Raw genomic sequence first — 27144 nt, 5'->3', positions numbered from 1 at the left:
AATCCAGGTCACAAATACCTGGCAAGATCCCAGAAAAGCTCAATACATTTTATGATGCTTATCCCAGAAATAAGCAGTGGATTTTCCCAAGTCCATTTTAATAATGGCTTATGGACTTTTCTTTTAGGAAGCTATCCAAACCTTTTTTAAACCCTGCTTAGTTAACTGCTTTTGCCACATTCTCTAGCAACAAATTCCAGAGTTTAATTACATGTTGAGTGAAGAAATATTTTCTCATTTTAAATGTACTACTTCGTAGCTTCATTGCATGCCCCCTAGTCCTAGTATTTTTGGAAAGAGTAAACAAGCGATTCTCGTCTACCCGTTCCACTCCACTCTGTATTTTATATACCTCTATCATATCTCCCCTCAGCCGTCTTTTCTCCAAGCTGAAGAGCCCTAGCTGTTTCAGCCTTTTCTCATAGGGAAGTTGTCCCATCCCCTTTATCATTTTTCTCACCCTTCTCTGTACCTTTTTAATTCCACTATATCTTTTTTGAGATGCAGCAATCAGAATTGCACACAGTATTCAAAGTGCGGTTGCACCATGGAGTGATAGAAAGGCATTATAACATCCTCATTTTTATTTTCCATTCCTTTCCTATTAATACCTAACATTCTATTTGCTTTCTTTGCTGCTACAGCATACTGAACAGAGGGTTTCAAAGTATCGTCAACGATGACTCCTAGATCCTTTTCTTTGTCGGCGACTCCTAATGTGGAAACTTGCATCACGTAGCTATAGTTCAGGTTTCTCTTTCCCACATGCATCACTTTGCACTTGCTCCCATTAAACATCATCTGCCTTTTGGATGCCCAAGTCTCCCAGTGTGGTCTTGCAATTTTTCACAATCTTTCGATTTAACAACTTTGAATAACTTTGTGTCGTCGGCAAATTGAATTACCTCACTAGTTATTCCAGTATCTAGCTCATTTATAAATATGTCCTTTTTATGAATGTACCCAGGAGATAAGGGTTTAGAAAATTATAATATGATGATCTATACAGGTCTTATCTTTGTCCTCCTTAAAAGACTTCAGTCAGTTTAGAATACCTCTATTCGACTTTTAACTAATACTGGTAGTTATGATTGTCACACCTCTCTTTCAATGGCATTGCGGACTCCTTATCCCTTATAGAATTCAATATAAATTGCTCACTCTGATACACAAAGCCTTTCAAGCATGGGTCCCCACCTTATCTGTCTTCCTTGATCTCTCCAAACATGCCAACAGGGATCCTGAATTCTACCTTTGGGCACCGCCTTGTGTCCCCTCTCTTTATCATAGCTGTTTTGCATAAACCAGAGAAAACACATTCTTTTATCTGGCTCCTGCTCTGTGGGACTCTTCCATGCCATCTCCGGGCTGAATTATTTTATCCCAAATTAAAATGCGGTTTAAAACCCCACCTTTTCTCCCAGGCCTTCCCAGGACGGCTGGCCTCATAGGGGTCTGCTCTGGCAGTGTGCAACCTTAACCTAACCTACCTTTCTCTTATCTAATTCTCTTTCCTTTCCATCTAGTTATTTTCCTTCCTCTTTTTAGATTTTATTTTTGTAAAACCGCTTTACTGGCTGCATTGAAAGGCCAATCTATGAGCAAAACAATTTGGAGTCCTGTCACGATCTCTGGCTTCTCTGACACTGGGATAAACGTGAGCCCTTGGGCTACTGCCGTAAAGCGGCAGCAGCAGGCAAAACCCCACCAACCAGAACTAGATTACCAAACAAATAAAGACATGAGCTGCAGATGCAGACAAACAAGGCAAGAACACACAGGACTAGAGACTGGAGTGGAACTAAGCTATAGGCAAGCAAAGCTGGAAAGACAGGACTGGACCAACTGGACTTCACCTGCCGAGGCTGCCATTCCCCAGAGGTTGAGCCCCTAGGTGCGGGCGGCCTGCAGGACTTCAGGATTCCACACAAGACATACGATACAGGAACAAGTTAGAATGAAGCAGAGTTAGGGTTCAGAGGGGAAAGGAATAAACATGAGAGGCAAAGCAGAATACTAGGCTAGGACTCACAGATAAATAGCACAACACTAGGCAGAAAACAGACAAGACTAAGGAACAGGGACTGAAAGCTGTCAAGTAGCCACTAGGAGAGATACAATCAAAATGCTAAAAGCTAAACTACACACAGACTGAACAGGAACCAGGCAAGACAAACAGACAAGAAACAAGATTAGTAAGTAATAAAACTAAGCTAACCAACACAGACTGAACAAGAACCAGACAAGGAATTCAAACAAGAAGCTAAACTAGGCAGAAGTGCAACAGAGCACACCAACTCACCCAGAGACCTCTGGCAATGCAAAGGCAAAGTAGCAAAGCCCACAGGTGCTTAATAAAGACCATCACCTGCTGAGGCTCAACTGCAGGAATCCCAAGACAAGTACAGGTGCTGCTTATGGACAAGCAAGGCAAGCAATTCTGGCAGACAGGAAGATCCGGACCGGACCGGCCTCTGACACAGGCTTGGGAAACAGCAACAGCTTGTCTATAGCAGTCACTGCTACTGGCCACCAGAGGGCAAGGGGAGCACAAACCAGGAAAACAGTCATAATCATGACAAGTCCTTTTACCAAGCTGCGGTAAAATGCGCCCTGCAGTAGTGGCGGAAGCCATTTTACCTGTGTGCCAGGGCTCTTTCTACTGCAGTGGGTAAAAAGCCCCTACAAAAAATGGCCATGCAATAAGATTACTCTTAGCATGTGGCCATGCGGCGGTGTAATACAAGTAAATGTTAAATATTGTTTTTCAACTCTGTCTTGACCGACCAGTGCACTCAGGGTCTGTATTGTTGAAGATGAGCAACCAAAATGACAAAGGGAATGGAACTACTCATATGAGGAATGGCTAAAGAGGTTAGGGCTCTTCAGCTTGAAAAAGAGATGGCTGAGGGGGGATATGATTGAGATCTATATCCTGAATGGTGCAGAACATGTAAAAGCAAATTGATTTTTCACCCTTTCAAAATGTACAAAACCAGGGGACACTCAATGAAATTACATAGAAATGCTTTTAAAACACATAGGAGAAAATATATTTTCACTTAAAGAATAGTTAAGCTCTGGAACTTGTTGCCAGAGGATGTGGTAACAGCAGTTATCGTATCTGGGTTTTAAAAAGGTTTGGACAAGTTCCTGGAGGAAAAGTACATAGTCGGCTATTGAGATAGACATAGGGGATGCCACTGCTTGCCCTGGGATTAAAGCATGGAATGTTGCTACTATATGAGATAGATTTGCATGCAAATCTCTTTCATGAATATTCATTGTGAGTAACCTGAAAACCTGACTGGCCGGGGTGCCTCCAGGACTAGGTTTGGGAACCACTGGTCTATGGTACTATTCAGGGTGGCAAGCATATTGTGTCTCCTCTGCTCTAGCCAGATGAGGTGCATTTCTTAGTGCAATTCTCCCAGCATAACAGCATTGACATCCTCTTGTTGGGCAAGCATGTCTGCTGTCAGTGAAGAGCGATTAATGGCACAACTGGCAACATTTGCACATTGGGTGCTGCTTCATGTTCTTGGCTATCCACAGTGCCACTTGTGGGTGGTGATGAGGCATCACCAGTGTCTGCTGTGCCAGGGTGCACCCAAGCGAGCATCAAGTCATTAGTTGGCTATGTTGTAGCAACCTGGATGCTTTTTGCATTCCACAGTGTGTGTTTCATCATCCACAGAAGCCACTTCTGCAAGGTCAACAAATAAGCCCTGTGCTACTGGCCCAGGTGCAGTCTCCTCTGCAGTGGTGTAGGCACAGTGGGCCTGGGTGGGCCAGAACCCACCCATTTAGGGCTCAGGCCCACCCAACAGTAGTACACGTTTAGCAGTAGCTGGTGAGGATCCCAAGCTCGGCCAGTTGAAGACTTCCCCCTGATGGTAACGAAAACACTACTCTCCCCACAATACTGGCACCTGAGCATGCTCATTTTTCAGCACATGCCTGCTGCAGACTGCCAAGGTGGAAAGAAGTGTTTTCCCACCAGCTAAGATATTTTTTGGCGGTGGTTGGGGGGGGGGGGGGGGGGGAGAACACTTGGTGCCCACCCACTTTTTGCCTAGGCTCACCCAAAATCTGTTGTCTGGCTACGCCCCTGGTGGACTCGAACCTGTGGCAAAGTCGGGGAGTTGGGAGCCCCGCCAGCTAGTGCTGCCTTTAACTTAGCCGTCTTGGCTGGCCCCGTCCTGTGTAGCTGGGGATATCCGGGCACTTATATAATATTCCTGCCCCAGACTCCAGGAGTGTGTCAGTAGCCTCTGTAGTGGCACTGATGTGAAGCCTATTCCCCTGTGGCCAATCTCCAGCACTGCACCTCCACGTGCACACTGATCAAGGTCAGTAGACTTCTCTGGAATTGCTGCACTGGAAACTTCACTGCACTGTGCTCAGGTGGAAACAAAAAGTTTTGTATTTAATGCTGGTGGGCTCTGCAATGTCCAGTTAAAAAAGAAAATGTTTTATATTTCATGCTGGTTGGCTTTTGGGTGGAGGTGGATGATTGGGAAGGGTAGGGGAGATGTCAGACTATGGTGGAGGGAGGGAGGGAAGGGTAGGCTGTTGCCAAAATATGAGGGGGAGGGGGAGGGAAGGGTTGATGCTGGGCTATGGGGGGTAGGAAGGGCAGGGCTGATGCCAGGCTACAGGAGGGGTGGGGGAGGGGTTGGGAAGGGCAAGGCTGATGCTGGGCTACAGGACAATTTCTAATTTTTGATCCTTTATTCTGAAATTGGTGAGGGTTTGTCTGTGTTCTGCAGGCAACCCAAGGTGAGAGATTCTGCTGGCATGTGGTTTGTGTGGGGATCTATATGAATCTGACTAGTCTGTCTTTTCCAGTGGGACAAGTATTACTGTTGTGTATATTCACAGTTATTGGTATTTGTGTGTTCAAATTTGGTGTTAAGGTTTGCTACATAGGCTCTGAAAAGCTTCTTCATAAGATTTAGTGTTACTTCACAAAGAATCTGACAATGAAGGGATTTTATGTTGCTATTACAGAGGTCCTACCAGAATTTTAGTACATATTTTCTATGGAAAACTGTAAGAGGAAACATCTTAGCTGTGGACTGTGACAGGTCTGCCGAGTAATTTTAGACTGATGTCCAATTTGCCATTTTTATCTAAAGTGTTAGAAAAGGTGGTTTTTTAACACAACTGCTTGATTTTGTTGAGAAGCAGGGGGTTCTTTCTGAGTTTCAATCTGGTTTTAGGAAGTTCCATAGAACGGAAACTGTTTTGTTGGACTTTGTTGATGATTGTTGGAAATGCCATATAGTTCTAATAGACCCCACGTGCCGCTTTTGATACATTTGGAGGGGCATTTTTGATATGATGTCTAAATCCGTCGTTGGATGTTTTGCTGAAAACATCCAAAACTCAATGGAACATAGAGATTTTCGAACCAGAAAAACTTTTTGATTTGGAGAATGGCCATTTCCTAGATGTTTTGTAGATCTTTTGTGCTCAGTCTACCCAGTATTTAAAACCATTTAACCAGCCAGGAATGGCTCCTGTCAGGTTAAATGGCGTTTAACCGGCTATCTGGCAATATTCAATGGGAGATCGCTAGTTATTTCCCACTGAATATTGGCTGTTAGTGCTTAGCAGATTACTTGGTTTTATTGCACGATACAACCAGCTATCTGCTAATGTTCAGTGCATTGGTGGCTAAGTTTTGTGGGCAAATTAGGCCACCAAAAAGCAGGAATATCTTTGGCCAGTTTAAACTTAACTGAATATCGGCATGGCCAGTTATGTTTAAAGTGGCCAAAAATAAACCAGATATTCAGTACCAGTCACCGGCAATGGCCTGACATTAACCCTTTAGTGTTCAATGTTCCCGTAATAAGCCATATGGGAACAGATTGATGGGAACATTGGACACTAAGGGTTAAATATCCAGCTCAGCTCTGATTGCGGGAGGCAGCTCAGCTAGCTCCTGCGGTCTGAATATTAGGCCATAGTGCCCACCCATATTAACTCTGGGCCCACCCAAAATTGTAGGTCTAGCTATGCCACTGAATTTTGTTTTAAAAGTATTTCCATGTAACTTCCTTGAGTGTCCCCTAGTCTTTGTACTTTTGGAACGAGTAAAAAACTGATTTACTTCTACTCGTTCTACACCACTCAGGATTTTGTAGACTTCAGCCATACCTCCCCTCATCCATCTCTTTTCCAAGCTGAAGAGCCCTAACCTTTTTAGCCTTTCCTCATACGAAAGGAGTTCCACCCCCTTTATCTTTGAACTTTTTTCTTATTCCACTTTATCTTTTGTGAAATACGGTGACCAGAACTGAATGCAATACTCAAGGTGAGGTCACACCACAGAGCGATACAGAGGCATTATAGCAGTGCTTCCCAAACCTGGCCCTGGAGGCACCCCAGCCAGTCAGGTTTTCAGCATATCCACAATGAATATTCATGAGATATATTAGCATACAGTGGAGGCAATGCATGTAAATCTGTCTCATGCATATTCATTGTGGTTATCCCGAAAACAGGGCCGGTCTTAGGCCGAGGCGACCGCATAGGGCCTCGCGCTTAAGGGGGCCCAACGCGGCGCGCCTAAGTCAGCCTGAGCCTCCTCCGCTCCATCCCCGGCGCTTTAAATTTACCTCGCTCTGCCTCCCCGACGTCTGCGCAGCATCAGTGAAAGCGCTGCCTGACGTCTCTCCACCAGCCTTTCGCTCGTTCGTTCCCTCTGTGTCCCGCCCTCGAGGAAATGACGTCAGAAGAAGGTGGGGCACTGAGGGAACGAATGAGCAAAGGGAAGGCTGGTGGAGAGACGTTAGACAGGCAGTGCTTTCATTGACGCTGCTCAGACGTCGGAGGCGGAGCGAGGTAAATTTAAATAGTTGAACTAGAAGAGAGAAGAGGGCGGGCAGGTGGACATGGGAGTGGGAGGGATGGGGAGAGAGGAGCATTGACAAGGATGGACATGGATGGGAGGACAGGGTCCAGGGAGAGAGGATTAATTGCTGGACATGGAGGGGAGGGAGGAGAATTGCTGGATATGGATAGATGGAGGGGGCAGGGGAGAGACGAGCATCGATGGACATGGATGGAGGGCAGGGCCCAGGGAGAGAGGAGAAATTGCTGGACATGGAGGGGAGGGCAGGGGAGAGAGGAGAATTGCTGGATATGGATGGATGGAGGAGGGAAGGGGAGAGAGGAACATCGATGGACAAGGATGGGAGGGCAGGGCCCAGGGAGAGAGGAGAAATTGCTGGACATGGAGGGGAGGGCAGGGGAGAGAGGAGAAATGTTGGGCAGGAATGGAGGGAAATAGAGACAAAGGAAGGAGATGCACATGGATGGAGGGGAAGGGATAGAGGAGAAATGCTGGACATGGATGTAGGGGAGGGGAGGAAAGTAGATGCACATGGATGGAGGGGAGTGAGGAGAAATGCTGGATATGGATGGAGGGAGAATTGCTGAATTTAAGGGATTGGAACACATTGAAGGTGGATGCTGAAACCGGAGAAAGGATAGGGACAGGGCTACAGATGGTAGACAGGACACATAAGGACACAGGAGGATGGTGGATAAGGTGAGAGAAAAAATATCAAATGGAAAGAAGACACTGCATAAAACAGAAGACACTGGGACCAAAGCGAATAGCAAAACTAAATGATCAGACAACAAAGGTGGAAAAAAGTATTTTATTCAGAATTTATTAATTGGAATATGTCCGCTTTTGGAAATGTGATATTTGCATTTACGTTTCAATTTTTCTAGTATTGCTGCATGCTGAGTCTGACTTCTTGAGGTAACATTCCAGTTCAGTATTTTGCCTTCTTATCTGTTGTGTCATGCGTTTTTCATGTGTGATCAAGGTGCAGTATCCTGCTAGCGTGTAGCATTTGCAGCCCTTTTTGTTTTGTTTTTTTTCACGAGGTAGTGTATTGGTGTTTTAGAGCCTGGTGTAACTACATTCTGCCTTTCCACGAATAAGGTTGTGCTCGTCCTGTCCTTGGAATTAGTGCTGTTATGGTTTGGTAAGGTTATGAGTGTGTTTCTGCACAAGTTTGTGTATAGTGTTTTGCAGTGGAGAGATTGTGTGTCCGCACCTCTGACCCCCCCGGGGTTATGAGAATTGGAACTACTAATTGTAGTTTAGCTTCATTTGTCTTTATTTGAAATTTCATGAATACAAAATTTTCTAAAAATTGAATAATATTATCAATGGGGTGGAGCTGGGGTTGGAGCAGGGCTAGGGCTGGGTGGGGCTAGGATGGGGCCCCACCAAATTGGTCTGCACAGGGCCCCGCACTTGCTAAGACCGGCCCTGCCTGAAAACCTAACTGGCTGGGGTGCCTCCAAGACCAGGTTTGAGAACCATTGCATTATAGTATTTTCGATCTTATTCACCATCTTTTTCCTAACAATTCCTAGCATTCTGTTTCCTTTTTTGGCCGCCGCCTCACACTGAGCAGAGCAGAAGATTTCAGAGTATTATCTACAATGACACCTAGAACTTTTTCTTGAGTGCTGACCCCCAAAGTGGACCCTAGCATCAGGTAATTATGATTTGGATTATTCTTTCCAATGTGCATCACCTTGCATTTGTCCACATTAAATTTCATCTGTCATTTGGATGCCCAGTCTTCCAATTTCCTAAGGTCTTACTGCAGATGCACGCCACCACCTTCTCTTACATAAGCACGCAATTGTGGAATGCATTGCCTACAGACCTGAGAACAATTGACGAAACAACTGTTTTCCGCAAATCTCTGAAGATTTCTCTCTTCAACAAGGCCTACAATGAGAACCGATAGCCACACTAGTCCACCTCACCAACCCACTCAGTTAAGATAACCCACCTCCTATAATTACCCTACTCACCCCCTTCCTTCTTCTCTCTCCCCTCACTTAATTTCTACACAACACTAAATGTATCTGCTATCCTGTAATGACAATGTTTACAAACTATGTAAGCCTCATTGAGCCTGCAAATAGGTGGGATAATGTGGGATACAAATGCAATAAATAAATAAAAACAGTCCACTCGTGTTTTAATAATCTTGAATAGTTTTGTAGCATCAGCAAATTTAATCACCTCACTTGTTCCAATTTCCATATCATTTATAAATATATTTAATAGCACGGTTCCAGTACTGATCCCTGTGGCACTCCACCATTCACCCTCATCCATTGAGAGAAATGATCATTTAATCCTACCCTCTGTTTTCTGTCCAATAAACAATTCCTAATCCATACCAGAACCTTGCCTGCTATCCCATGACTCTCCAATGTTCTCAGGAGTCTCTATTGAAGCACTTTATCAAAAGTTTCTGAAAATCTAGACACACTACATCAACTGGTTAACCTTTATCCACATGTTTATTCATGCCTTCAAAGAAATGAAGCAAATTGGCGAGGCAAGACTTCCCTTGGCTGAACCCATGCAGACTCTGTCCTATTAAACCATGTTTGTCTACGTGTTCCATAATTGTAATCTTTATAATGGTTTCCGCTATTTTGCTAAGCACTGATGTCAGGCTGAGGAGTAGCCTAGTGGTTAGTGCAGTGGACTTTGATCCTGGCAACCTGGGTTTGATTCCCACTGCAGCTCCTTGTCACTCTGGGCAAGTCACTTAACCCTCCATTGCCCCAGGTACAAATAAGTTCCTGTATATACTATGTAAACCGCTTTGAATGTAGTTACAAAAACCATAGAAAGGCGATATATCAAGTCCCATTCCCTTTCCTTACCAGTCTGTAATTTCTCAGATCACCCCTGGAACCCTTTTTTAAATATCAGAGGCTTTTCTTTTCTACTAAACATAGAAAGTTTTTTTTGTCTAATATAGTATGAACACTGAACACGGATTTAGTGAAGTTGAATTTGTGAGTATACTATCAGAAATATACACATTTAAGAGTACTGTAAAACAATCATATAACAGAAATGTACAGTTTATGATACTATAACAGGCAGCATGGAAGAACATTCATATAGCACAGATATACAATACAAATGAAACATTTTAGCTTAAATGGCTGGAAATGAGTAGTGACCATCTGTCAAAATATGCACATTAGGATTGACGAAACTTACACTACCCAGGTCCCTTCATAAGTTCAAACAAGTCCTAGGTGCCTAATATAGATGGCCTAGAGCTGAAGATATAAGCTCCTAAATGTTTTTCCCTTCCCTAAATCTACCCCATTGCCATCCGCTTATTTTACTAAAGTACATTAACTCCTGGATTCTATATAGTGCAAATTGAGTTGCGCGCACAAATCCGGTTGTATTCTGGGTTTGTGCGTGCAACTTAATTGGCTTAACAAGCCAATCAGTGCTGATAATTAACACTTAACAAGCAATTATTCACCCTTATTGGCTTTAATTAGAATTTACATGCACAAGTTGCTTAGCATATTCTATAAAGTGGTGCCCGCAAATTCTACCACTCAAATCTCAAAAGTGGGCATGGTCATGGGAGAAGCATGGGCGGGTCATGGGCATTTCTAAAATTTACACAAAGCGTTATAGCAGGGGCGTAGCCAGACCTCACAGTGGTAGGGGGCCAGAGCCCAAGGTTGGGGGCACATTTTGAGTGCCACCCTGCTGCCCCCACCGTCATGCCTTGTCTCGCCTCCTCCCCCCCCCCACTGCCTCGCCTCCTCGCTGCTTCTCCTCACCACCTCGTTGCTCCCCCCCCCCCCCCCCCGCAAAACAAATACCTTTGCTGGCGGGGGTCCTGGAGCAAGAAGAAAGAAGAGCAGGGCAACGAACGAGGCTGCGCCGGAGACAGACGCTGAAGAAGGCTTCGGCTGGTGGGGGTTGGGGACCTCTGCCAGCCAAACCAGTGGCCTGGATGAAATTTGCAGGGGCCCAGGCCCACGTGGCCCCCCCGTAGCTATGCCACTGCGTTATAGAATATGCCCACCCTGCGCCTAAATTAGGCATGGGAATTTACACCAAGTTTTACTTGGCGTAAATGGCCATGCCTACATTTAGAGGTCACTAGGTGTATTATATAAACTGAACTCAAATAAATATGCCTAGGAATATTCTATAAACTAGTTAGGCGCGGTTCATAGAATACGTCTAGGCATATTTTTTCAGTGCCAATCTTTTAGGTGTGATATATAGAATTTAGCCCTAAGCACAACATTCAGTTAGCATATGGACCATGTTAAGAGGTTTTGTGGTTGTCTGTTTCCACTCATTAAACTGTGCATTACTGAATTTTCTGTCAGGGGTGGAGAGTAGATGTGGAAGTGTTAACCAGTTGTGCGTCACATTTACTGCGCATTAACTGGCTAACACACAGTTAACACAGGAGCACTTCATGCCTCCTAAATAGGGGATGGGAAGTGCTTCTGCATTAACTGTTGCCATGTAATGCACCCTAATCATCATTTTCACATGGGACCAGCATTAGAAAATTCTGGTTCTTTCCCCACTGGGTGCTGCATAAAATTTGAAGCAACCACGCAGTGTATTCCTGTGTTAAGCTGCTGTTTAGTAAAAGGGCCCCTTACTAAGACTAGGAGCATAAAATTTAGGAACTCAGTCCGAGCACATTCTCAAAGGTACCAATTCAGGAGCCTAACTCTCCAATTTAGGAGTTTTAAACTCTTTGAATATCAGACCCTAAATTGTTAAAGTGGGTAACTACAAGGGAGAATTTAGGATGGGAGAAAAGAGTTAGCAGCATAGCACTGATTTTCAGCACTAGGCAAATAATCACTAGTACAACATTTGGGACCCTAGATTTGAGGTGTGCAGTATTTGAATATTCAGCCACTTTATAAACTAAAGTGAATATAGCATCTGTGTATCTATATGTCTGACCTGCACTTATGGCTACCACACATTATAACCAGTCAGCAAGGTAAAAAAAAAAAAATCTATGCTAGCTGCTTGACATGAGTAGGGGGCAGGGTATGGGCAGGACATAGGTGATAATATTAGTGTACCAGAACCCTCATCCACACTCTTATCACCTCTCACTTAGACTATTGCAACTTGCTTCTCACAGGTCTCCCACTTAGCCATCTTTCACCTCTTCAATCTGTTCAAAATTCTGCTGCACGACTAATATTCCGCCAGTGTCGTTATGCTCATATTAGCCCTCTCCTCAAGTCACTTTACTGGCTTCCTATCCGTTTCCACATACAGTTCAAACTCCTCTTATTGACCTATAAGTGCATTCACTCTGCAGCTCCTCAGTACCTCTCCACTCTCATCTCTCCCTACATTCCTCCCCGGGAACTCCGTTCACTGGGTAAATCTCTCTTATCTGCACCCTTCTCTTCCACTGCTAACTCCAGACTCCGTTCCTTTTATCTTGCTGCACCATATGCCTGGAATAGACTTCCTGAGCCGGTACGTCAAGCTCCACCTCTGGCCGTCTTCAAATCTAAGCTAAAAGCCCACCTTTTTGATGCTGCTTTTAACTCCTAACCCTTATTCACTTGTTCAGAGCCCTTATTTTATCATCCTCACTTTAATATTCCCTTATCTCTTGTTTGTCCTGTTTGTCTGTCCTAATTAGATTGTAAGCTCTGTCGAGCAGGGACTGTCTCTTCATGTTCAAGTGTACAGTGCTGCGTACATCTAGTAGCGCTTTAGAAATGATAAGTAGTAGTAGTAGTGATAACAGGGCATGGCTGGATGACCTCTAGAGGTAGTACCATGAAACTACCACTAGGAGTTATGCACACCATTATGAATACTATTGTATCACACCTAGAAGAAGATCCAGACCACTTTAGAAGTCTGAACTACCCAATTAAAAGTGATACAGAAGATGGCCTGGAGACCCCCCAAAACCTGCACATAGCTCACTATGCTGGCAGCTAGGATTATACCCTGGAGATACCTACAGTCCAGGTGACCAGGATGCTGGTTGAGTTGAGAACAATGGGAGCCTGAAGGTGAACCATGATCTCTTTAAGCTCATGCTGCTCTTGCCAGAGGTCCATTCCCTGCTTAGTTGGGCTGACATCTGCAAATTAGAAAGATTGTTAGAAAATAATTCTCCAGGCAGCATGCTCATAGCAATAAGACCAAAAATACCCATGATGGATACTCTCTTCAACTGAAGCCGCTTTCCCAGAGGCTACCTGCAGCTGTTTTGATCTTTTCTGTTTCAGTTTCCAGCTCTGTGAAGAGCCTATTTTTTTCAGAGTCCACTGCACTTACAACATGTATTAAAGGCCACCTTTCAGGTCTCAAGAAAAAAAAATCTGTCAACATAGTTATTACTGGAAGGGCACAAACTGCCATACCCAGTATTCAAGAGGCCCATCCCTCAAGCCAACTGATGATACTACCAGCAGCCACAATTCGATATTAAATCCAATGATACAGACAGTATGTGCTATCTGAGATGTATTGCCAAAGCAACATCCCAAAAGGGAGATACCTCTTTGTGCCCACATGGGATGCAGCTTAGGGCAAGATATAGACTTCCTAGACAGTGGTAGGAGAGTTAGGGGATGGTTATTGTGTTTGTTTTTACATTTATTGAAATGCCAGGATGACATTATCACAAGAGAAAAAAAATCTCAAAAGCGGCAGATAGATTTTTTTCTCACAAAAATATGTAAGTCATGATTTTCGAAACTCAGAATTGGGACATTTTACTCCGCAGTTCATCAGCATGCTGGAGGTGTGCTTTGGGTGGGACTTAAGCGGGCTTAAAATCTGGACATTTTTAAGCAATAAGGGAACAGAAAAAAAAATCCAGGGCAAAAAAGTATGTTTTTATCTAGACCTGGCATATTCTATAAAGCGCATGGAAATTTAGGCTTATTCTATAAAGTATGCCTAAATTTAGTCCTACTTTATAGAATACACCTTTGTCCAGCATCTCCTCCTTATATCCCTGTCCCTATGCTCCCTCAATGCCCATTTCTTCTACATGTCTCTGTCCTTTCCCACATCCAGCTTCTCACCTCCCTTCCTTCAGCACCCCCATTCCATGCCAGTATCTCTCACCCTTTCTCTTTTTCCACTACTGTCCCTCACCCTGGGGACAGCATCTCTCTCTCCCCTGCTGCTTCTGTTCCTCCTTACCCATAAAGTTTCTCTCTCCCTCCCTCCCTCCCTCCCTTCTTTCCTCTATTGTTCCAGCATCTCTCTGCTCCACTCCAGTCTGGTATCTCTCTCTCTGTCCCCTTCACTCTCCCCTGGTCAAGCACCTTTCCCCCTATCCCCACCCCCCCACGCTTCCTGGTCCAGTCTTTATCTTTTCCTCCCCCACAGTCTAGCATCTTTCCCTCCCTCCCCCCTACAGTCTGACATCTCTCTCTCCCTCCCTTGCTCCATTGGTTCAGCATTTCTCTCTCTCTAGCATCTTCTCCTCCACCACTGCAGGTCTGGCATCTCTTTTTCCCCTCCATCATGGGTCTGGCATAATTTCTCTCTCCCCTCAACAGGTCTGACAATGCTCCCTTCCCCTCTACCATTGGCTCGGCATTTCTTCCTCTCCCCCCCCCCCCCCCCCCCCCCAACAGGTCTGGCATTTCTCCCTGTGCTTCCCTAGCCTTCCAAACTCCTGCAACCCAAAGCTAGAGGGATAAACATTTCCGTTCTGCACTTTGTAGAACTGATTTCTAGTGTCTGTGGGGGCCGTGCTGCAGCAAGCATTACAGTGTGAGCATGTAGCAGTAATATAAGTTTCATTTCCCCAGCAGGGATGCTTCCTTTCAAACTGGATAGGTGCAAAGAAGTATCCTAATAGCACAGTGGGTTGAGAACTGGGGCAACTGGCTCCTTGTGACCTTGGGAAAAATCACTTAACTCTCCATTGCCCTAGGTATAAAACTTAGGTTTTGACCCCACTAGGGACAGAGAAAGTATTTGCATAGAATATGTAAACTGCTGTGGTTGCACCACAGAAAAGTGGTGTATGAAGAATTTAATAAGCATAAATATGCCATATATATAGGGATCAATGTTCAAAGTAATTTAAAGAGCCAGGAGAGGTTCCTGGCCATTTAAATCGCTTATCCATGGCTAACCATAGATATTCAGCAGCACGCAACTTGCTAGTGCCGCTAAATATCCGCAGTTAGTGCCAAAACTGCTATTTTGTGGGCAGTCTGGGGCGGAGTCGGCACAAATGTGGTTAAATGCTGATATTCAGTGCTTAACCATATATGGTAATCGCATAAATAGGCCCAAATAAAACACAATCCTATCTTTATGCAGTTCACCTTATATGGTTTAAGTGTTGAATATTGCCCGCATCTGCCCACACATGGACTGGCATTGAATATCCAGGGATAATGCTGACGGCAGCCAAAAAACGCTGACCACCACTGGCTGAATATTCACCCATGGTCTTTATCTGCCATCATTTTCATTTGGATCAATATTCAGCCCATGTTGAATATCTGGGGCTAATTCCTCAGATGCTAGCCTGTGGCACTTTTGTGGGTCCCAGCTGATAGCCAGCTGGGACCAACATAAGACATTTATGTGGACCCCAACTGAATTTAGGCTGGGACCCGCATAAGTAGTTCTGCTCCTTTCCTATGTTTCCTTGCTCCCTCCCCTCCTGGAAGCAAAGCAAGACACCTCCCAATGGATTCCCCCCCCCCCCCCCCCCACCCCTGGAACAGCAAAATCCCCTTCCCCATGGTTGCAGGCCTACCTGCCCCTCTTCCCTGGTGGTTCAATGAGGAAATGGGTAGAAGTGATGTCCACTTGCTCCTGCCTGCTGCAGCTGCCTCCCTAACACAACAACACTACAGTACGTAATGGACATTACACAACTCTCCCACTGTACGATTCCTTTATGTGGTCTTACCACATGAACCTTACCCTACCATAACATCACTTTGTATTTGTTTACCCCGGAGTCTACAAACACCTCTCCGGTACTATGTAAGCCACAATGAGCCTACAAATAGGTGGGAAAATGTGGGATACAAATATAACAAACAAATAAATAATATGAATATCAGCTGGGACCCACAAAAGGTTCCAGTGGCTAGGACAATCATAATTAGCCTGGGATATTCAGACAAGGCCCAGAAATGATTATCTGGGGCTAATTTAGCTGGTGACAGTCAGTGTTTAAAAAAACGCTGACTGCCACTGGCTGAATATCAACTGGTTAGATTGTAGACCCCCTAGGGACAGGGAAATACTTAATGTACCTGAATATAACTCATGCATTCAGAGGGCCCTAAGGGGGATGGAGTTTACTGTAAACCACTCCAATGGTTCTCCAATATGGGGTATATTAATTTATTAATAAACTTAACCAGAAAGTACCACTGAATATCCTCGAGCCCATACGCCAGGCCCCCTCCCTGCCCATCTTCAAATCTCTGCTCAAAGCCCACCTCTTCAATTTCGCCTTCGGCACCTAACCTCTACACCTCTACCCAGGAAATCTAGACTGCTCCAACTTGACATTTCGTTCTTTAGATTGTAAGCTCCTTTGAGCAGGGACCGTCCTTCTTTGTTTTATTTTGTACAGCGCTGCGTAAGCCTAGTAGCACTCTAGAAATGTTAAGTAGTAGTAGTAATATCCCTTCTGAGAGCCTATGTAGAAACCAAAATTAGGGAAGGGCAGAAACTTAGCTGGATAGCTGAAAGCTCACAGAATCAAAAGTGAAGCCATCTGGTTTAGCAGACCCTATGATTCATCCACCACTGCTCCTGCAATCCAATGAATTCCATTGGAACAAATAGCTGTAGCTGTTAGATCATCATTTCTCCCAATTTAAAAATTAATTCCTTAAAATCTTGGTTGATTATACAGGCTTTAAAAACTCTTGCACTTTCTTTAGCAATTTCAAAGTTAGATTACTGCAATGCTCTTTACAATGGTCTCACCCTAATAACTCTTAAATGACTATAGTTCATAATGGAAAGCTGGTTGCCAGTTACTTTTGGGTTCGTTTCAAGCTACTCATTTTGACACATCACACATTCCAACTCTGAGCAACTTCTTTATTTAGCAGTTCAGAGTCTGGATTCATTGCAAGATTCTCTTCGTTCCATGCCACCCTCTCTTGAGATTGAACTTAGAAATTTCATGGTGCTCCAATTTTACCTTTTTGGCACTATTATTATGGAATTCTATACCACTTTGAGGCAAAACACAATCTCACTGAAGGCATGCTTTCTTCCAGCTAGCCTTTGGGGCTGGAGGAATTGAAAGGATTTCTGGGACTTTTACAGATCTTGGTATGTTTATGTCATTGGGATTTTAGCAATCTGACATTTTAATCCCTTGTACAACTTGATACACTGTCACTAGATTCCTTCTCCTCTTTATCTCTTGAGGAACAGGCTGCCACATGGGACTGATTGCTTACTGTAGTATTTAATGAATTAGCCCCTCCCATACTGAAATCTCTTTGTTCTCACAAAAGAAGAGCATCCTGGTTCAATGATAAATTATCTTGGCTTAAAGGTCAACTTCATCACTAGGAGCACAAATGGCACTCAACACTATTGTACATATAAAAATCTGGCAACTACTTCTTTAAAAAAATGTATAGATTTCCTGTTCAATTATGACTGTGAGATGGACGTTTCTGCTCTGAAAACATCCAAAATGAACAGCCATTTTCCAAAGTGAAACATCCAACTTTTGAACAACAAAAAAACAAGGACATGAATATCTATCTGGCATTATTTTTAAAAATATGGCCACACTGGTGTCTCTGAAGAGCAGAGGAGTAGCCTAGTGGTTACTGCAGTGGATTGTAAACCAAGGGACAGAGGTTCAAACTCCACTATAACTTTTTTTGGTAAATTATACCTACTGTACCTGAATGCACAGCACATCAATAGCTTTCAGGCTTGCAGGTGGCTTATATATTTAGGTACAGTATATATTTTTCTGTTTCTAGAAGACTCAGAATTATTTTTAAAAATGTTGAAGTAGAACTTGAACTTGTGCCCTTTGGTTTACAGTCCATTGCACTAACCTCTAGGCTACTCCTCCGAAATGCTTCAGAATGGCAATAATAATACCTGAAGCTGACATACAGCCTGGTTCTCCTTTCTAGTTTTACTTTCAGGGGAGAGGGAAGGGGACAGCAACCAATGGGGAATTAAGGAGGGGTCATGCCTTAGTCCCTCCAATGGTCAGCTGCTCACTTAGAGTAACGTTTTGTAACTTGGATGCGACTGAAACAAGTCTAGATAAAAACATCCTTCTTTTTAGACATGAACATTTCTTCCCATTCAAAAATCCCTGTTGGACATCCTACTTTTGAGCCCTTCCTAGTCGCCTCCAACATCCTGCCCCCTTGCTATTTGGATGAACCGCAGAGTGAAATGTCCAAATTCTGACTTTCCAAAATCAAGATTCGGACGTTTTTAGCAGATGGGCATTTTTTAAGCTATTTTAAGATGTCCATCTGCTTTGGAAATGAGCACCATAATGTACTGACCATATAAAGCACCAGTTTCAACAGATGCGATAAACCTCTGTAACAGGAGCTGGCTCTTATTGCCAGCCCAGGACAGCCCTATCCAAGGGCATTAAAGTACATGTTTCATCCTCATACCAGGCACACTTCCGGTGGTAAGAAATCAGTACCTTGTACTTTTAGATATCCACTCCATGTAGTCTCTCCTGTTGAGCTGATGGCGATGCACATATACAGTCCTGAGTCTGTCAACTAAAGCACAAAGAGAGAAAGGATAACTCAGGGTCACTCAAAAAATGAGCTGTGGGACAATTCTATAACTTTGTGCCTCAATGATGCGCATTGAGCAACATTTCTATAATGGCATCTTGGTTCCAAGATGACATGATGGAATATTAGAACGCGCCAGCACCAATGCGTCTATACCTAGCCGTGACCATTTATGCCAGGTCTATGGCATGCTGAAGTGCTCCATGCAGTACATGCAACTCGTAGCATTCTATAAATTAGGCATGTACACTGGTACCACACCCAAGGCTCGCCCATGTGTACACCTCACTCGCACATACACACCACAGAACTTGTGAGCTAACTTGTGGAATTGTGCATAGTGCATTGGGGAACATAGGTGGTACTCATTAATGCATTTACACACAAGTGACATGTAATGGACCGCAACCAGTTATACAATTGTCTTTTATAATACTTATATATTTTATTTATACATTCTGATATCATATTTTGCTCATTTTGTTCATATTGTTCATGCCTTTGAAAGCTAGTCAAAAATGTTTTGTTAGTGTAATACAAAGTTATCTTTTTTTTTTTTTTTGCTTTATTTCTATTTATTACCTTTAAAGTGGACTAATACGTCAGCCTAACTATGTTATGTTAAGTCACAGACATTATTATTCATGCTTATACAGATTATTAAAACTATAAAGTTTTGAAACACTTGTACGATTTATTACATCTGTAGGCATATAACCAATTATACCTATAACATTGTGACACCTATATAGGTTATTAATATACAGAAAAATAAAATCTGAAGGCAGATAAACTCATTTAGGATGTAGTTTCTAAGATGCAGTAAAAGTTGGTCTTTTACCGCACCTTAATTTAGCATTGGAATCACTAACCTGTGGTAACTCAGTATGCAGATTAATGACTCTCAAGTTACATAAATAAAGTAATTTGTTATCAACCTTACAAGCTGTATTATTCATCCTTCCAGGGAGCATTAGGCCACCAACCCAAAGCCTGATGCTCCCAAGGAACATTCTTAAAGGGCCTGGAGCTGACCTGTGGTTCTCCCTTCCCTCCTGAATCTCCCTTTCTATCAAAACCCCATCAAAGAGCTCCACTAACACCTCCCAGTAGAGCCTCCAATGAAGATCTCCACCCTCCTGCATGACAAATTTTCAAACAGACCACATGTTTGTAAACAATGTCACAAGATGGTGAATTCACAATCATATCCCATGGAATCCAGAACACATGGAACCTTTTATCTCTTTTCACACAATAGCACTTATCTTTCATATATTGAACAACGTCCCAATGGAGGCCACTGTTTCACCCTCCAGCTTATTAAGGGGACATTACCAAATAAATTCATGCTCATTCAACACTTCACTTAGAGAATGACACGGGGACAAAGTTTATCCCCGTCTCCGTGGGTTGTGTCCCCATCCCTGCCCCGTCCACGCTCTGTCCCTATGGGCTCTGTCCTCATCTGCAGAAGCCTCGAACAATTATGATTTTATATTTAAATCTTTTTATTAAAGTATAAAAAGGAACAATGGACCTAACCAATTATCGCCCAGTAGCATCTATTCCGCTCATAACCAAAATTCATGGAGGGCATAGTGACAAAACAACTCACTGAATACCTAAACAAACACTCAATTCTGCACGAAGCTCAATCAGGATTTCGATCGAATCACAGCACTGAAACGGTTCTAGTGTCTGTAATGAACTCATTTAAACAAGCAATTGCAACAACATACTCCTCCTACAATTCGACATGTCCAGTGCCTTTGACATGGTCAATCATAGAATACTATTATATATACTAGAATACTTTGGAGTAGGAGGTACAGTTCTCAATTGGTTCAACGGATTCCTGACCACAAGATCATACCAAGTAACAACAAACGCAGACGTATCAGCCCCATGGACACCTGAATGTGGAGTCCCCCAAGGATCCCCCCTCTCACCAACCCTCTTCAACCTAATGATGATACCCTTAGCCAAATTACTAGCCAATAAAAATCTCAACCCTTACATATATGCAGACGATGTTACGATTTATATCCCGTTTAAATATGATCTAAATGAAATCACCAACGAGATCAACCAAAGCCTCAAAATCATGCATTCTTGGGCGGATGCATTCCAGTTAAAACTCAACGCAGAAAAAACACAATGTTTTGTACTCACCTCACAACATAACACAAGCAACTTCACCACCATACCCACACCAAACTGCTCTCTTCCCGTCTCAAATAACCTGAAAATTCTTGGAGTTACCATTGATCGAAACCTCACATTTGAAACCCACGTGAAGAATACAACGAAAAAGATGTTCCACTCCATGTAGAAACTCAAAAGAGTAAAACCTTTCTTCCCGAGATACATCTTCCGTACCCTGGTACAGTCAATGGTACTAAGTCACTTGGATTACTGCAACGCACTATACGCTGGCTGCAAAGAACAAACTATCAAGGAACTCCAAACAGCCCAGAATACCACCACCAGACTCATATTTGGAAAAACTAAATATGAAAGTGCAAAACCCTTAAGAGAGAAACTTCATTGGCTCCCACTTAAAGAACGCATTGCGTTCAAGATCTGCACGATTGTACATAAAATCATCCATGCAGATGCCCCGACCTACATGCTAAACTTCGTGGACCTGACGCCCAGAAATGCCACAAGATCATCCCGCAAATTTCTTAATCTACACTTCCCCAGCTGTAAAGGACTAAAATACAAGCTGATACATGCGGCTACCTTCTCTTACATAAGTACGCAGTTGTGGAATGTATTACCTTCTGCCTTGAGAACAATCGACGAAATATCTAACTTTCGTAAATCTCTGAAGACGTATCTCTTCAACAAGGCCTACTAAGAGAACCCATAACCTAACTAGATCACCTCACCAATCCACCCCAGTTATGAAAGTCTTCCTTCTAAATGTATATGCTCAAATCTTCTCTTTTTTTTCCTCCTTAATCTTTTTGCATCACTAATTGTATCTGATATCCTGGAATGACGATGCCATAACAGGACTCTGTAAGCCACATTGAGCCTGCAAATAGGTGGGAAAATGTGGGATACAAATGCAATAAATAAAATAAATAAATAAACAATATGCTGAGCAGCTATAATAACCCTCCTCATCACCACCCTCTACCCTTCCAACCCCAACAATTGCTGATTTCTATTACCCAAAGAATCCTAATCCACCCTGTTAAAATGTCCAGGGGTACAAAATGCAACCCATTGTGTATGCCCTAGAGGGGAGAAATATGCCCTATGAAGCACTGTTATGATTTTTTAAGCTGTGGATGAATAAGAAGTCAACAATCTCAGGATTCAGTCTAGCTCGCCTGTCTTCTACAGTCCTTCCTCCAATAGAAGATGTCTTCTTAGAAGATGTGCTGGTAGCAGGATGTACAGGATTCCCCCATGCAAATTTTGCTAGTTGTGGCCAGCATGTTTACTTGTTTTTCCAAAAAATCTAAATATTGTTGTCTGCATCACTCAAACATACATAACAGTCCAGTTCATTAACAGGCTTCAAAGTAGAAAATGACACAGGGCCAAAGTTTATCCCCATCTTCGTAGGTTCTGTCCCCATCCCCGCCCCGTCCCTGTGGGCTCTGTCCCTGCCCCCCGCAAGCTCAGTCTCCGTCAACATCCTACTGCGGGTCTCCGTCCCCAATGTCATTCTCTAACTTCACTAAAGTGGCACTTCCCAGCTGCAATAAGGCACCATTTTGAATTAGAAATGCAGCTGGGAAGTGCCGCTTTAGTGATTATGCAAAGGAATTATTATGCCCAGAATGGAGGGATATTAGGTGGTATGAATTGATGTTCACTGCATAGAGAGCTAAGACATGGAAGCTTTGAGAATAGTGGTATTAGTGATTGTGTTTGTGACATTAATTTGAGAATTTGACGTTATGCTTATTTTTGTTTCTACTTATAATTGTATTTTTATTATGTATATTACAGAAGTCCCACCTCTAGTCTGGAAGCCCCTTTGCTGTCTTGGAGGAGAAAAATCACTTATAGAGGTGCATCAGCCTGGTGGGCAGGAAGTGATCCTGCAGCTAAGACCTGTCCTCTAGGTTAGGCTATATCCTTTTAAGGAAAATTGTTGAGGGAAGGAACTTGATGATCAGACTCCCCTGGGTTGACCGAGCGAAAGAAGTCGACAACAGAAATAAGAATATGTTCTCCTGAAGATGCCAGTATGGTGAAACGTGGCACCGCGTAGAGAACAGCTGATATTGAAAAACATATTACAAGACATTTTTCTGCACTGATAGCATAAGCACACGAACAGCGCCAGCAGCACACAAACAGCGCCAGCAGCACTAACAGAGTATTTAAGCACCCAAGAACCTGCCATAAGATAAGTACTATAACGCCTCTATCATTAATCGACAATTAATTCTATCAAAGATCAGTATTATATAGAATTGGACTTTACCGATTTAGGTAATTGACACAGGGGCCAGAAGAAAGGAGGGTAGGCAGGGTCCAGTGCAATGATGGGAATAAACTTGTAGTGCTATATGCTGGTTCTGAGGAACATGATAGTTTGGCACTTCGTTACACACTGAGAACTGCAATTTTAAAAAACTAAAAGCTAAAACAATATGAATGGATAAACTGGTATAAAGTATAATAGAGACATTTAGCAATATACCAAAGAAAACCAGCTTTTGAATCCAAAAAGTAATTTTTGAATAAATTTTAACTGCCATTCTTCTACCGTTTGGAGATCCCTTCTCATTGTTTCTACTCCCTCCAGGGTATCCACTCTATTGGCTATTTTCGTGTCATCCACAAAAAGGCACACCTTTCCTTCCAACACTTCAGCAATATCTCCCACAAATATGTTAAACAGAATAGGCCCCAGCACCGACCCCTGAGGAACTCCACTGCGCACCTTCCTTTCCTCGAGCAGATTCCATTTACCACCACCCTCTGCCACCTGTCGACCAGTTTCCTATCCAGTTCACCACTTTCGGTCCTAAGTTCAACCCTTTCAGCTTGTTCACGAGTCTTCTGTGGGGGACCGTATCAAAAGCTTTACTGAAATCCAAGTAGATTACGTCTAGCGCACGTCCTTCATCCAGTTCTTTGGTCACCCAGTCAAAGAAGTCAATAAGATTCGTTTGGCAGGATTTTCCTTTGGTAAAGGAAAATCCTGCCAAATGAATGTAGTAAGGGTATCTTTCCCCTGCCGCAAATATTGACGTAAATTTTGATGCTCACTTTTAAAAATGAGATAGGGCAGCTAATAAAATACAACCTGGAGTCCATAGAGCACTGGTGGGCAACCTCGGTCATCAAGAGCCAAAACCCAGTCAGGTTTTCAGGATTTCCCCAATGAAAATGCATAAGATCTATTTGTATGCACTGCCTCCACTGTGTGCAAATAAATCTCTTGCATATTCATTGGGTAAATCCTGAAAACCCAACTGGGTTGTGGCCCTTGAGGACTAAGGTTGCCCACCCCTGCCATAGAGAATGGTTGATTTCCTTGATGTGGTCTACAGTTGGGTATATTTATTAGATATACTGGTTGTTAATTATTTTCAATTGTTTCTATTCATTATTTCAATGTGTACTGATATATGATCATAGAAAAATAAAAAATAAATGAAAACAAATTCTCATCCTTACTGCTATGCAGAACCTGGTGTAAGGGAAAATAGTGCTTTGTCTGCTAGGCAATAGTGTTAATGTGATCAGATCTGTCATCATTGGAAGATACTGTAGCACAAGGGAGATAAAACTATTAATCAGATAAAAATGAAATGAGCATTTGCCATGTTTGAATGAGGTGTGGAAATTATTTAAAAAGACTATTTTGGAAGCCCAAATAAAATATATTCCAGCCATCCAAAAAGGTCCAAAGAACACCAAAAAAGGAGGAGGTGCTTTCATGGTGATTTAAAGAGCCGGTATGGATTAATGGTGAGGTGTAAAAGGCAAACATTCACTATTGGGGGATGGGAAGGTTTTATTTTATTTATTTACAAAAATGTCTAGCCCACTCTATCTCAAAACTTCTAAGCGGGGTACAAATCTACCTGGAGTGTAGGTATTGGGGATGTGGAGGGAAGGGTGGCTTGTGCAGTTTTAGAGGGTGATAGAGGGGGTCTGTGCAATATTGGGGAGGGAACAGGAGGTAGGGGTTAACTTGATGCCTCCCCCGGCCTTTTTAACACTGCAGTCCTGAAATGGACAAATGTACTCTTGCACATTCTCCTTTTAGGTATTTTATAAAAAGTTCCACGTTTGGCAGAACATTTTGTAAAATACAGGAGGAACTGAGCACACCCAGACATGGACATCCCAATTCTCCTTTCCATAGCCTATATAAATTGTGCCTCAAAATAGCTACCTACTTGGTCTCCCAACCAAGGCAAACCTGTTATAAAAGTATTTTCTTTATATTCTTCTGTCTTTATCAGCTCTCAGTTCTAAGGGTTATTTTCAAAGTCATTTAATCAGTAAATAGGAAATTTACTCAAGTACATTGACTAGAGTGAAAATCGCCACTCTCTAATGCAGTAAAAATATGCACATTTTCTATAGTGTGTAATCTTGTAGACACAGGACAGACATAGTCTTTGTTTAAGGGAAAGAAAAATATTGCATATACATTTGATTTTGATTTGCTCATTTTTGAAAGAGAAACAAGACAGGTAGCTTCCTTTTGAAAATTCAGAGATAAGAGATGTGAGTGGAAGAGCCTGAATCCCCTTGTAGTGTCTAGAACCCTGGAAGAGAGAAAGAAAGGACTTCCTTTCATAGGTCACAACCCTGGTTTGCCTAGAATCACCATTCAAGTGAGCTGATTCCTCCAGCTTCCCTGACACAGCCCAAAAAGAAGCAAGTAGAAATAGATATGGATATGGGAAAGAGATTGTGCCAGGTCTCAGAGGAGGAGGTTGTCCTAGGCTTTGAAGCCACTGGCTACCAGAGACAATATGAGTTATAGTTTTCTTTTTCCCTTTTGGGGCTTATGTAAAAACCCTAAAGGAAGGTCAGAAGGATCCTGCTTCTTCTCTCACCACCTCAGGAAACATTTTAATTTTGAAATTCATAAAAAAAACTTCTTATGATTTCTAGGCCATCACCATCAAAGTTGCTAGAACAGCTTGCTCAGAATCTGACGGAGTGTGCAGAGATGCCAAGTTACCTAGATCCAGGCTGAAGATTTTTTGACAGTCCTGGATTTCTGGTATAATTTGGGACCTGCAGCACTAATTTCAATGGGCAGGATCAGGCACTACAAATCCCACATTGCTTTAGGATGTAAGTTCAAAACCAGGACCGGCAAAGACATCTCCAGCCCGGAACTGGGTAACATACATAGTAACATAGTAGATGACGGCAGAAAAAGACCTGCACGGTCCATCCAGTCTGCCCAACAAGAAAAACTCATATGTGCTACTTTTTGTGTATACCCTACCTTGATTTCTACCTGTCCTCTTCAGGGCACAGACCGTATAAGTCTGCCCAGCATTATCCCCGCCTCCCAATCTCGGCTAAGCTCCTAAGGATCCATTCCTTCTGAATGGGATTCCTTGGCATGTCTGAGTATGGTGACTGAACACTTATTAAGTTGCTTCTCCTGACACACACCAGTAGGGCCCTGCAGTATATCTTCTCTTCTCCCTGATGGGAAAAAAATGTCCTCCCCCCCCAAACTTCTTAACAACAAAGGTTAATACAACATTATATTACAGCTCTGAGTACAGAGAGCCTAAGTATGGAGGGCACCAATCTTTTTTTCCTCTATAGATTCTGTGCCTGTGTTATCTCCTATTAACAGCTTCCTTTTCCATAGCCATGCCACATTATACCTGTAAATTTGTGATCTGCAGAGATCCATCGCCCAATAATCCAACTCGGGGGTCATTACCCATAATACTTTGTCCATCTTTTAGCCAATGTATGCTTGGCGGGGGGTTTCCAGTCACATGACAGGGAAGCTGCGCTGATGTTTCAACAGGCAAAGTTTGATTGGTTGGGCCTTGATGGATAATTGGAGGGATGTAATCTGATGTCACTAAAAAGAGAAAAAAAGAAAACTGCATTATTAACTATGGCTTGCATATGCAAGGAAATCATTAAGATTATACGTTTGTCTTTCGTGTGTGAATAAAAACTGTATAAGGCTCATGATCCATGGCAATTTCAGAAGAAGGAATGCACATCACACAGAATATTTCACAGAACAGAGAGGTATTATCTTATTAAGCATCTACATCCATTAGTGGAATGATCTAGTACCACTAGAATTAGAGGCCAATCAAACAATCTAACTGCACATAAGTACATAAGTGCTGCCATACTGGGACAGACTGAAGGTCCATCAAGCCCAGTATCCTGCTTCCAACAGTGGCCAATCCAGGTCACAAGATCCCAAAAACGTTAAATACATTTTATGCTGCTTATCCTAGAAATAAGCAGTAGATTTTCCCGTCAATTTTAATAATGGCTTATGGACTT

At 42.9% G+C, this 27144-nt stretch overlaps 1 protein-coding gene across 1 annotated transcript in view; it reads right to left on the bottom strand.

Moving 5' to 3' along the window:
- Positions 1-27144, bottom strand: part of LOC115481707 (roundabout homolog 3-like) — a 163295-nt gene that overhangs the window by 99952 nt on the left and 36199 nt on the right. Inside the window, exons 3-5 of the mRNA XM_030221044.1 lie at positions 26496-26701; positions 18546-18627; positions 12856-12977 (exon numbers count right to left, since the gene is read on the bottom strand). Of these exons, the coding sequence (XP_030076904.1) occupies positions 12856-12977; positions 18546-18627; positions 26496-26701 (410 nt within the window). The remainder of the gene's footprint in view (positions 1-12855; positions 12978-18545; positions 18628-26495; positions 26702-27144) is intronic.

The sequence above is a fragment of the Microcaecilia unicolor genome, chromosome 12, assembly GCF_901765095.1.
Source record: "Microcaecilia unicolor chromosome 12, aMicUni1.1, whole genome shotgun sequence".
In the NCBI taxonomy this organism is placed as follows: Eukaryota; Metazoa; Chordata; class Amphibia; order Gymnophiona; family Siphonopidae; genus Microcaecilia; species Microcaecilia unicolor.
Note: the sequence above shows the minus strand (reverse complement) of the source record. Positions and strands in the feature narration are given on the sequence as shown.